Genomic DNA, 13,063 nt, shown 5'->3' with positions numbered 1-13,063 from the left:
TTCTTTATAATGATCAACAATGCAAGGAGAACTCTTCCTATTGAACACCCATGTAAGGCACATTCTTGGGATATTCTTCAAACTCACTACCAGTATAAGTAGCCCCATCTCCAGATGACCACCAATGTATGGGAATCAGTTTCCCAGTGACCACCAATGTAAGCAGGAACTACCCTTGCCACTAGTGGAAGGAGGCTTTTCTTAATGGACTACTGTCTGCATTTAATTTATGGGTGCTATATTAACTATGTTATTTAATTATGACAAACATAATTATTTATTTGTACTGAGCAGGCCTGGGGGTCAAATACAGTATGTACCTAATGTATCGTGAGCTGCGGATCTAGTAATCATAGGCAGGAATTCCCTGAAGCCTGAAAATTATTTCAAGGATTCCTCTATATTAAAATGGTTGAGAAATGCTGCTCTAGATGTTACTTCTGTGTCTAATGCTGAGTTTAGACCAGGGAAATGATTGGGTATCCATAGCACAGAATGATCACCCTTATCACAAATGGTTATCTGCGGAGAACGGAATTGGGTAGAAAAAAAAATGGGTTATTGAAGCTGTGAGAAAACCTCTGTGTTGTTCACAGAAACCAGATTCCAACTCATATTTCTCTACTGCAGGATAAGCAGTGCCAGAGGCATATGACTAGTAAGCATGGGAAACAGACACTTTCTCCATGGCTCTTGCTCATTCAGCTGATGTAATAAACTGTCACTGAAAAGGTGAACAGTTTGTGTACAGGGTTGTACAAGCTGGATACTGAATTTTAATGTGGGATTTTGTTCAACACTAAACATCAATATATTGTCAGGAGTGCTAATTAAAAATTTAGTAGAGAACAAGTTCCCCCACAAAACGGGGTTTTTAGGCAGCAAAAAAACCCTGCCTAAAAACCCCGTTTTGTGGGGGAACTTGTTCTATTCTGATTCGTCTGGGGTGAGCAGCACTCTCCTAGCTCTACGTAGCAATGTGTTCTTTTCGACTACTATTAAAAATTTAGTAGCCCTGACAGAGAGTGGAAATATTTTTTTTTTTCAGATTTTTATAGAAAGTATTTAGTTTAGTGCAGTTCCCTGAAGTGTACTGAAAGAGAAACCAGCTCAGATTGAACAGGGTGCATACTGTCTGATCCTAGATGAGGATGAAACTACTTTTAATCCTATTGATTCATGTCCACCCGTAGATTGCAGTGTTTTGTCTGAAGCCTTCTCTTTTCTTTTTGTGTTAGTGTTACAATGAATAACTACCTGCGGCATGGATTACTGTGTAAGGTCTGTGTTTAAGGTAGAACTATAGATATAGATATATTTTTTCATTTTGGTTAGAATAAGGGTGGGATCTAATCCCCCTGTCCGTTTTTTTTTTTTTGTTTGTTTTTTTGCCATCTTTGCCCCATTGGGGAGATTTTCCTTCACTTCCTGTACCAAAAGCAGGAAGTGAGAAAAAATCCCTGCAAAGGGGATCCACTGTAGCCCCCCCAGGTCACCAGTCTAGTGTCCCCATTGGAAGATTTCCCCTCTATTTTCCCTCTGGGGCAATTCAGAATTTGGGATTTTATTTTACTTTCACTTTTGATGATACCAGTAAACAGGACAAATGGGGTAAATCTAACAGGGAGGTGGCAATAAACACCTAACAGGTGTTCTAATCTCTCCACTCTATCCAAAACTTTAAAAAAATGCCATTTAGTTAAGGAATATGCAGAGCTGGGTGGAACACACATCACATCATATATAACTTTAATGTTTAAGCAGTCTTCTGTTTGGCCCACATTTATGTTGGGTGATGATGCAAGGATTTACAACTCTGCTTTACCAACTGCATTAAATAAGTCAGCTGAACTGTCTCTATGCCTGAAATCCACAGCCAACTTTACCGGAGTCTTCTACAGGATCAACTGTATGAGCAGCAGTAAGAGGGCCAAAAGAATGGTCAAAAAGACCAAAGTTATGTTTTATGAGTTAATCAGTCAAAAACTTCCAACACGTTTCAAGGTTTTTTGACACTAATTCTTCATCAGGGCTACAACACAAGAAAGCATATATTTTCTTATTTTGTAACCCTGATGAAAAGTATCTAAACCCCTGAAACATGTTTGCCCTTTTTTTATTTTCCATTGCATATCTAATAAAAAAAATCACTCTGGACGCTTTGACCATTAGTGTGGTGCTCCCACCGCTTCTTGTATAACTAGACTTGTCTCAGTAACACCTTCTCCCTGGGATGGGGACAGCAACCTCACCTAAGCAAGTCCAGTCCCAATGAGACCAGTATTTTAAAGCACTGGATATTATGAATAGAAGATATAGTGCCTTTTTTTTGTATGTACTTCTTCTACAGGACAGCACCATGGTAGCAGAACATCTGCCTGGGCCACTTAATTGCAGTGCTGGGCATACCATCTTTGTGGAAGGTTCCATTACTGTTTTGTGTTTCCTATCTTGATTATAAGCGCAGATTTTTTTATTATTTTACATCACGTCTTTCCTTCCTACTTCCTGACATTTTTTTTTTTTTTTCAAAGTGCCAAATGTCTCCAGGTTAAATCAGCAGAAAGGAGCGATAACATAAAATGTATTTGGCTGTGCAGGTGCTGGGCACGCTGAGGTCAATGCAAGCTATTGATCAGAGTCTGTGTGATGCATGATCTGTTAATGAATCTTGGCCGAAGTGTTATCAAGTTTACAGACATCGGCGCGGAGTAAATGACTTCTAGATGTTTCCTAGGAGCGAGGTGTACTAATGTCAGCGACATGATTAAGGGGTCAATACCTCAGAGGAGCGCAGCAAAGTGACTGCAGCGACATGTTTAATGGCTCGCTGCATTCGTGGTAGAAAGTGGCCTAATGAGATTGCCAAGATTAATGGCATCTATTGGCTTTAATGACACGTTACCTGCAAAAGCCAAATTCAATCTTAATATGTAATGTAATCGCCATATTCTCCCTCCTGTTTGAATTAGTCCCATTTGTGTGATATCGTGTATGGAGAAGATAAGGTTGGACTGTTTGTATCCGATATACAAAAAAAAAATAAAAAATAACAAAAAAAAAAAAAGAACTAAGCACTTCTCTATCCAAATTATCCATGTGGCATAACCCCATTATTTCAGAAAAATGTTGAGAGGCCATTTTTTGTTTGGAAAAGGTCTGAACCAGCGAGAGGGTTTGTGATGGTGTTGAGTTGTGACGACGCTCATTGATCTGTTGTGAGGAAAGGACGAACAAAAGGCAACTCCAGGCATAAAAGCTTAGTTTTCATGAATACATCATTGAAGAGTGTGTGTGTATAATTGTTATATTATATATATATATATATATAATAATCTTCTTTTTTTATTTTTATTTTTTGGGAAGGGTGGCGTAAAACCCCTGTCGGCTTATTTTTTTCTATAGCCCGGGACATTTTATAAATGAGGTGCTGGATTTGACTTATCAGTGGATCATGACTAAAGAAAATCATACAGGGAGCAGGTTCTTGGGTGAAGTTGCTCAGAACAAAAATTAGCTTACATCTTAACTAGGGGACCCAAAGTTTAAGATCCACGTGTAAAAAGTCTAGTAGGAGCACCAGACCAAAGATCAAAGGGTCGAACATTTTTTTTTTTTAACCTTTTTTTTCTTCTTTACAAGGAAATTCTATGCATGGTGTATTTTTATATAGTTACATTGGTAGCTTGGACTGCGTATACCATAGCTAGTTGCTGGAGATCACGGAGGTAGACACCGCATCACCAGGGATCTCCTTTTAGCTTCTGGCTCCCATCGTTTGACTGCACAAGGTCCACCTTGTGGCAGGGCGAGAATGCTTTGCATTCATTCAGAAAATGCGAAGAATTCTCTGAATGACATCGGTGCCAAGCAGCCGACCACCTTTAGCCCTCGTTTACACCTGTGTGATTTGTCATGCAATTTGACAGTTCCAGATCACATGACAAGTGACACGCCATTGTCAGCATAGCTGCGACTGATGTTATAGCAACTTTAAAAAAGGTTCCTGTACTACCTTTTTTTCTGATTTAATTGTGACTCGTGTAGACTTCTGTGGTATGAAGTCACGAGCAGCAATGCAATTGGTGGTGTAAATCGCACTGGTGTGTGTGGCTTTGGGATTCTGCTGAGTTGTGCGATTTCAAAGCCACGATGTTGTGAACGGGAGCTTATTCACAATGCAGGAGGCCAGCCACTCAGCTCAGTACCTGGAAGCTAGTGGAAATCACTGAACAAACAATGCCTACTTCAGTGATTTCAGCTAACAGGGGCATTGATCAGGTATGGCATATGCATAGTTATATTTATCTATTACAGTTATTTTTATGCATCAACAATTTACGCATTGCTTTACATCTATATTGTTGACTGACTAGTCCCTGGCCTACAAGGAGCTTACAGTCTAAGGTCCCTAACTCATAATTATACACTGACTCGGGCAAATTAACTTACTATGTGTATGGAATGTGGGAGGAAACACACACATGGAGTGTGGGAGGAAACACACACAGGCCCAGTGAGAACAGGTAAACTCCAGGCAGGTAGTGCCATGGTTGTAAATCCAATTGACGATCTGAGTGCTACCAGGCGGTAGTGCTAACCACTGTCCAAGCTGGATCAATGTAACTATGTAAAAATCAACCATGTCTAAAATTTTTCTTTTTAAGATTCCTTCCCTTCTTCAGAGCTACAAAGCAGATAAATGGTTGTAAACATATACAAGTTCCTATACACCGATCAGCCATAATGTTACGACCACTGACAGGAAAAATGAATAACATTGATTATCTCATAACAAGGGAATCTGAAAGTGGGTGGGATACATTGGGCAATAAGTGAACATGTTGTGCCTGACATTGATTTGTTGAAAGCAGAAAAATTGGGCAATCGTAACAATTTGCTTGACTCTGACCAGGGCAAATTGGAATGGCTAGACGAGGAATGGGTCAAAGCAACTCAAGAACTGCAACTCTTGTAGGATGTTCCTGGTCTGCAGAGGTCAAGACCAATAATGGTCCAAGGAAGGTAAACTGGAAAACCAGTGATGGAGCCATGGAAAGCCAGGCTCAATGATTCATGTGGGGAGCAAAGCCTGGGTGTAGTCCGATCCAATAGAAGAGCTACTGTAGCTCAAATTGCTGAAAAAGTTAATGCTGGTTCCCATATAAAGGTGGCCGAACACACTGAGCATCGCAGTTTGTTTATGGGATTGCGTAGCCGCAGACCAATCAGGATGCCCATGCTGACCCGTATCCACAGCCAAAAGCAGGCACATGAGCATCAGAACTGGACCACTGAGCAATGGAAGAAGGTGGCCTGTTTTGATGAATTTAACAATGGTTTGAGGAACACAACAATGAGCTTGAGGTGTTGACTTGGGCTTCAAATTCTCCAAATCTCTATCCAATCGAGCAAAAAAATTAATAAATAAAAGTAATAGATAAATAAATAAAATAAAAAATTATATATATTTTTTTTTTATTATTTTTTTTTATTATTATTATTATTATCTATATTATATATCTATATATAACATTTCATATAAATAACTAAATTTATTGTAATCCGCTTCTTTCAAACTAAACAATTTTTGCAACCATTTCTGTGTTTCTCTCATGTAGCCCTGCAGAAAAAGGAATCATTGAGCACCCAAAATGTGATCAAGTTAATGTGAATGAATTTAATTCTATTATTAAAAGATTTTATATTCTTTCATCTTTGCACTGGCTCACTCAGACCTTTTTGCAGGTTTATTTTTTAGCTGTCTACATCCTGTTGGAGAGATTTTCATTCACTTTTCTCGCAGAGTGACAAGTGAGAGGAAACTTTCAAATTTGAGCTATCGCATTCGTTTCTGTCTGACAAAAAGAGAGTGTGAATCTACACAGCAGGGACATAGACAATAAAAACTTGTCAGGGCTTCTAATTCTTCCTTCTTTATTCAGATCTAAAAAAATAAATTACATAAGTACATGCATACAAATTTGAGGTACACTTAATTAATTTTTATTTTTTCTGTCCATGCAAAAAGTGTAAGCATTTGAATTTGACCTGGTTGGAGCTCCTTGAAATCCCTTATACAGCACCATTCTGTCTGGGAAAGGGTGGGGCAGGACTAGAAGCCGATCAGATGTGTTGCATTCAAATATTTTGAGAAAGATGCTGACAGGGGGAGAGATTGGAGCGAGCAGAGTGTTGAACTCGTTAGTTTCCTGCTGCTCTTTCACTGGTCTGGATGAAGAGAAATACTAATCCTGTGGCAGGTAAAACCGCTCCTGTATATGTATTTTATCTGTGTTAACTGTTTGTCCAGAGTTCAGCTTACTTTAGTTCCGTGCCTTCTATATTTGAAACAATATTTTGACTTTTTTATTAAATTGCAGTTTGTGTTTAGCTTTTCTATTAGCAAAGTTCTGGCTCACTGGAAAACCATCAGGGAGCGATGGGATTATGTAAAGTAGATTGTTGTGCGTTTGGCAGATGTTGGTTTTCTGAGGCACAACCTAATAGCAGGTTGCCCAATTATAGGTGGAATATCTATTCTTTTTATGTTGGCAGAACAAACGTGAGTCAACTAATTTTTCTTCCTGCACTGTGTTTCTCTAGGACGGCCACTTACAATCTTCAACACTCAAGCAACTATAGCCATTGGCGGAAAGGACAGGGGAAGGCCGTTCCAAGGGCAGCTTTCAGGCATCTATTACAACGGTCTTAAGGTTCTGAACATGGCTGCCGAGCACAATCCTCACATCAACATCAGTGGCAGTGTGAGGCTGGTAGGAGAAGTTCCATCTTTGGGGACGACGCCAACCACTTCAATGCCTCCGGAACTTTCCACCACTATTATGGAGACCACAACAACGTTGGCAACTACCACGACGAGAAGGAACCGGTCGTCTCCAGGATCCATGGTAAGTGCCAGATCTGCCTCACTCTCTGTGAATTGTAGAACAGCTGCTAAATGGTCACGGAAAGGCCAAGGCTTGTTGCTTAGAACTGTTGTAATTAAAAAGGCTTTTTAGCTGAAATGTCTGCAGCCATTACAGCACTGACATGGATATCTTTCCAGACAGTGGTCTCTCTAAATGCCACATATCATATAGATCAGAATTGTGCATTTATTTTGTCTTTGTATGGTCATGTAGTGTATGATTTGCTTGGTAGTTAGTATTTAGGAATATCTAGCAGTGATTACATTTAACTTGTTCTATAATGCAGGAAGACTTTTTTTTTTTTTAAAGCTAAACCAGGTCATTTAAGTTCTAATAAGCGTCTAATTGGTTTAAGGGCTGTGTCTCAGCATTTGTCAACACAGGTAGCATAGACCACTTAAGCCAATTACAGTTGGGTGTGTCAAGGCAGATTTTGATTGTCTAATGGCGTGTACACACACAACGGGACTTTCCGGCACACTAGGTCCGACGGGATCAGTCCATCGGACAATCCGATTATGTGTGGGCTAGTCCGACTGCTTTTTAAAAAAAAATCAGACGGACCTAGAAATAGAACACGTTTCAAATCTATCCGACAGACTAAAAATCGGGAAAACCGATCATCTGTTTGCTAGTCCGACGGACCAAATACGATGCAAGGGCAACTACTGGCTATTGAACTTCCTTGTTTAGTCCCCTTTACGTCATCACGTTAAAAACGAAAGGACTTTCGAATGGACTTAGTCCGGTTGTGTGTGGCCAAGCCGGCTCATTCAGAAAGTTGGTCGGACCTCCGCCAAAAGTCCATCGGGAAGACCGTCGGAGCTAGTCCATCGAAAAGTCCGGTCGTGTGTACGCGGCATAAGAGCAGGATGGGTGGTTTGAAAATTGTGAAACTAACCTATTCTAGTTATGCAATTCCATTCTTGAGGTCAAGAAGTCTGCATATGTGTTAATCATTCAATTCACATACAGTTGTGCTCATAAGTTTACATACCCTGGCAGAATTTATGATTCCTTGGCCATTTCTCAAAAAATATGAATAACACAAAAACTTTTTTTTCACTCATGGTTAGTGTTTGGCTGAAGCCATTTATTATCAATCAACTGTGTTTACTCTATTTAGATGATAATGGAAACAGAAACTACTCAAATAACCTTGATCAAAAGTTTACATACCTCAGTTCTTAATACCATATATTGCCCCCTTTAACATCAATAACAGTTTGAAGTCTTTTGTGGTATTTGTAGGTGAGGCTCTTTATCTTCTCAGATGGTAAAGCTGCCCATTTGTCAGAAACCATGAATCAGACCTAGACAGAAGTACAATTAAATCACACTTGTTTATTAATAAAAAATAAAAGGGTAAATAGAGTAAGCGTAGTCAAAGCATAGCCAGAATCCAGTAACCGGATCGAGTAGTCAGCCAGTCCAGAGTTTAATAACCAGATCGGGTAATCAGCCAGGCCAGAAGTCAGGGATCCAAGTGGAGCAACAGCAAGCAGGCTAAGGAGCCAGAAGGGATGTCAGCAAGCCAGTCTTTAATCAGAACCACAGGAGCTGGTTCCTTGTGATGTGACCAAGGCGAAGGCAGAGATGAAGTGAGCTGGACAGCTTTAAGTAGGCAGGTCAGACGAGCATGATCAGGGACAGCTGGGTAACTGGAGAGAGATGAGAGCTGGCAATTAGCCAACAGCTGAGCAGCCAGCCCAGAGAAGGAAGGGCTAAGCCAGCCCTGACACCATTCCTCTTGGCAAAAAGCCTCCAGTTCCTGTAAATTCTTGGGCTGTCTTGCATGAACTGCACGGTCTAGATCTCCCCAGAGTGGGTCAGGAGACTGAGATGGCCACTCCAGAACCTTCACTTTATTCTGCCGTAGCCAAAAACAGGTCGACTTGGCTTTGTGTTTTGCATCATTGTCATGTTGGAATGTCCAAATACATCCAATGCACAGCTTCCTGGCTGATGAATCTAAATGTTCCTCCAGTATTTTTTGATAACATACTGCATTCATCTTGCCATCAATTTTGACCAAATTTCCTGTGCCTTTGTAGTGCACACATCCCCAAAACATCAGTGATCCACCTCCATGTTTCACAGTAGGAATGGTGTACCTTTCATCATAGGCCTTCTCGACTCCTCTTCAAATGTAGCATTTATGGTTGTGGCTAAAAAGCAAAATTGTGATCTTCTCTTTCAATGATTTTTATTGAAGTTATGTTTTTTCCATCAGTAACAAGGGTTCACTTCTATACATATTTAGTTCACGTTCATGTTACAGTTGTGAGTCTCAGATCCGTACGAAAGAAGCCATAAGTATTCATATTAAAACACATATCAACAAACTGGTAAATTATAGAATAACCAACCTTCACCTGCCAGGACTATTCAATAAATATCAGACAATACTAACAAAAGCCTTTGTAGTTTACCATAGAAAATTGTCGTGAGTTAGAGACCTGTAAACCAGCTCTGAGTTGTAGTAGTCATTTAATAATGAACGCTTGCTGTTTTAGACGCTCCAAAAAGTCCACTGTCACACATTTGAGATCCCAACTATGGGAGCAAAGTGACCCTTTATGCAAAAGATAGAGTAAAAGAAGAAAAGAGACAAAGGAGAAAAGAAAAGAAAAAAAAGTAGAGCAGAAGAAGAAGGAAAAAGAAAAGGGAGTAAAAGGGGAGAAAAGAGAGAGTGTATAGACGATCCCCAGGCTCCAGCCCACTAAACCCCCCCCCCCCCCCCCCCCCTCACGGTGACTGAAGATATCTAACCCAGGGATTCCATATCTTTTCAAATCGGTTTTGTTGGTCTCGGAGAATACTAGTAAATTTTTCATTAATCATGATCCAGGAAATTTTATTTTTGACGAGCACCAGGTTTATTTGAGGAGTTTTCCATGCACACGCTATGGCAATCCTAGCTGCCAAAAAAATGTAAGAAATGAGGGATCTGAGGTGTTTAGGCAGGTCACTTGAGAGGTCAGAAAATAGAGCTGTTTTAAAATTTTTAGGTATATTCAATCCGGTCACCGAATACACCAAGTTAAAAATTCTTATCCAGAATCTGTTGACTTTTGGACAGGACCACCATGTGTGGAACATTGTTCCCTCTTGACCGCACCCTCTGAAGCAGAGGGGCGAAGCCTCTGGGTGTATTTTGGCTATCCGCGCCGGAACCAGATACCATCGCGACAGTACTTTGTAACCGGCCTCCACAAGGGAGGTGTTCAAAATTCCCCTGTGCACCCCGGCTGACCACCTGGACCAAACATCCCCGTCAATCGTCTCCCCCAAGTCCGCTTCCCAAGCTGTTTGGTAAGGAAGCTTAGAGTTTCGGACTGTTAACAAGGCGTACAACTCTGAGATGCTTCCCCGTGCCCCAGGTGCTTTGAGGCATTTATTTTCATAAAGTGTTCTAGTGTTAATATCTCCCTGGCCTTGACCAAGTGATTGAATATAGTGGATAATTTGAGAGAATCGAAATGTCTCCGTCAGAGGCATTTCAAGAGTGTCCCGAAAATAAGAAAGTTTTTTGATACCTCTATGGTCTATGAAATGTGCTATCCTGAGCAGGCCTTTATTGGTCCACCAAGAAAACTGTTGCGGGTGTTGCCCTGGAGAAAAGTGCGGGTTACCAAAGATAGGAGCCACTGGGATATGCGGTGACCGTAAAGGGTATACTTTGCACATCCTATCCCAGAGGTCCAAAGAGTGGGAGAGGGAAGGGCTCAGAATGGCTCTACGCTCTCTAGAAGGTAACCACATTAAAAGATCTATGGGGAGGGGAGAACAAAATTGTGATCTTATCACTCCAAATTACTTTGTGCCAAAAGATTTGAGGCTTGTCTTTGTGCTGTTTGGAGTATTGTAAGCGGGATACTTTGTGGCATTTTTTCAAAGTAATGGCTTTCTTCTGGTGACTCGACCATTCAGCCCATCTTTCGTCAAGTGCCTCCTTATTGTGCATCTTGAAACTGCGACACCACATATTTTCAGAGAGTCCTGTATTTCACCTGAAGTTATTTGTGGGTTTTTCTTTGCGTCTCGAACAATTTTCCTGACAGTTGTGGCTGAAATTTTAGTTGGTCTACCTGACCGTGGTTTATTTTCAACAGCACCCCTCATTTTACACTTCTTGATTATAGTTTGAACACTGCTGATTGGAATTCTAAATTCCTTGGATATCTTTTTATATCCCTTTCCTGTTTTATATAGTTCAACTACCTTTTCTTTCCCGCAGGTCCTTTGACAATTATTTTGCTTTCCCCATGACTCAGAATCCAGAAACGTCAATCCAGCACTGGATGAAAGACGCAGGGGTCTGTCAGGCATCCAGAAACTCATTGACCTTTTATACACACACTAATTACATGGATGGTTACCTTTTAATAGCCATTCAAACCCCTTTGTGTCAACTTGTGTGCATGTTATCAGGCCACTGCACTGATAGACACTGATAAGGTGGCACTGATGGGCACTGGTAGGTGACACTGATAGGGGACAATGATGATGAGGCACTGATTGGTAGCACTGATAGGCAGCACTTATATGCACTGGTAGGTGGCACTAGTGGGTACTTTGGATGGCTTTTTTTTCTCCTCACGCTGTCAGCATAAGAAAATAAGAAAGTCTATTACAATCTTCTGTTTACATCACATGATCAGCTGTCATTAGCTGACAGCTGATCACGTGGTAAGGGGCCAGGATCGGCCTCTTACTCTGATCTGTGATCAGCCAAGTCTCATGACAGGGGACGCGCAGGCGGCGTATTCTCGGAAGGACGTACACGGACACCCTCCCGGCAATTCATGCCTGCACTGTAGACATCTTTCGGCTATCATGTGGGTGGGAGGTGGTTAAAGTGGATGTAAACCCTCACATACACCCAGTGAAGTGAACAGCCTCAGATGATACACAGAGATGAAACAAATCTCCCTACATAAGTGTTACATGTATATCTGATGTTTTCAGCTTTCTACATTCTTTAGAAAGTGCAGATCGTTTTAGAAATGTTTCTGTTTCAGCAGTGGGAGGATAGTAGAGTCTCGGCATACACTGTGTGTGACAGCTGATTGGAGGAAAGGTACACCCCCCCCCCCCTACATAGGCAGAGGGACAAACAACCTTGCAGAGCTGTGCTGTGAATACACAAGCTCTATGCTGTTATATATCTAAGTTACCTCCCAACACAAATTTTCAGCTGCTTTTATCTCCTGTGTCGGAGAGCTTGTCAGAAGTTCTCATGCTGATAAAAGAGGAACGGAGCAGTAGAAAGATACGGGACTTAGGGCTTTGCAGAGCAATAAGTAAACACTACAGGCATATGATTTCAGATTTCATGAATGGGGTTTACATCCACTTTAAAGGTTTGGGCAATCAGTTTCTGCCTTGACACATTGCATTGTGATCGGATTAAAAGATAAATCCACCTTTAGGAACTGGTTACACCCATATTTAGGGTGTAACCTGTCACTTTGTTCCCAGTCAGCACTCTCGTTCATGGCAGCCTCATTCATTCATCAGGCAGACAACTACACTGACATTCTGCAGGAGCCCAAGATTGCACCCAGAATCTGGTGATCGCAGGTGCAATGCTTTACAAGCTCCCATTTAAAAATTTTAAAAAAGCACTTTTTTTTAATCTGCAAAAAGATGCGCATTTTTTTTTTTTAAAGTGGTTGTAGGAGAATACCACTGAAGAATAATAAAAAACAAAAAAATAACCTGTAAGACAATGGCATAATGTGCTTGTATGCATCACATACTAGCACATTATGAAATACTTACCTTAGAATAAAGCCCTTCCAGTGGCACTTGCTGACCAATGAGAAGGCTGACATCTTCCCCCGGTGCTCATTCTGAGTTTGCGGGCTCTGGTGCTGTGAATGGCCGGAGCCACGATGACGTCACTCCCGTGCATGTGCGCAGGGGGCATGGTTTCCGGGACGGGCTCTGAAAGTCTGGCACTGTAAGCCAGACCTTTGGAGCGCATGCATCAATGATGTCAAGTTTAGGAGATATTCACAGTACCTACAGGTTAGGCTTAACTGTAGGTACAAGTGCTGAAACAGAGTCTACTACCACTTTAAAAGGTAAACATATCCTTTAAGGTGTCTTGTGCATTTGCATGC

The 13,063-nt window shown here is 41.1% G+C and overlaps 1 protein-coding gene across 8 annotated transcripts in view; it reads left to right on the top strand.

Annotated features, from left to right (window-relative positions):
* The window catches only part of NRXN3 (neurexin 3), a 464,077-nt gene that overhangs the window by 373,906 nt on the left and 77,108 nt on the right, over positions 1-13,063 (top strand). For all 8 annotated transcript variants that reach the window (XM_077463585.1, XM_077463586.1, XM_077463584.1 and 5 more), the window contains one exon: positions 6,607-6,911. In XM_077463585.1, the coding sequence (XP_077319711.1) occupies positions 6,607-6,911 (305 nt within the window). The remainder of the gene's footprint in view (positions 1-6,606; positions 6,912-13,063) is intronic.

The sequence above is a fragment of the Lithobates pipiens genome, unplaced genomic scaffold, assembly GCF_037356315.1.
Source record: "Lithobates pipiens isolate NorthernLeopardFrog02 unplaced genomic scaffold, aLitPip1_a1.2 Scaffold_30, whole genome shotgun sequence".
Classification (NCBI taxonomy): domain Eukaryota; kingdom Metazoa; phylum Chordata; class Amphibia; order Anura; family Ranidae; genus Lithobates; species Lithobates pipiens.
The sequence above is the reverse complement of the archived record's forward strand: the minus strand, read 5'-3'. Positions and strand labels throughout refer to the sequence as shown.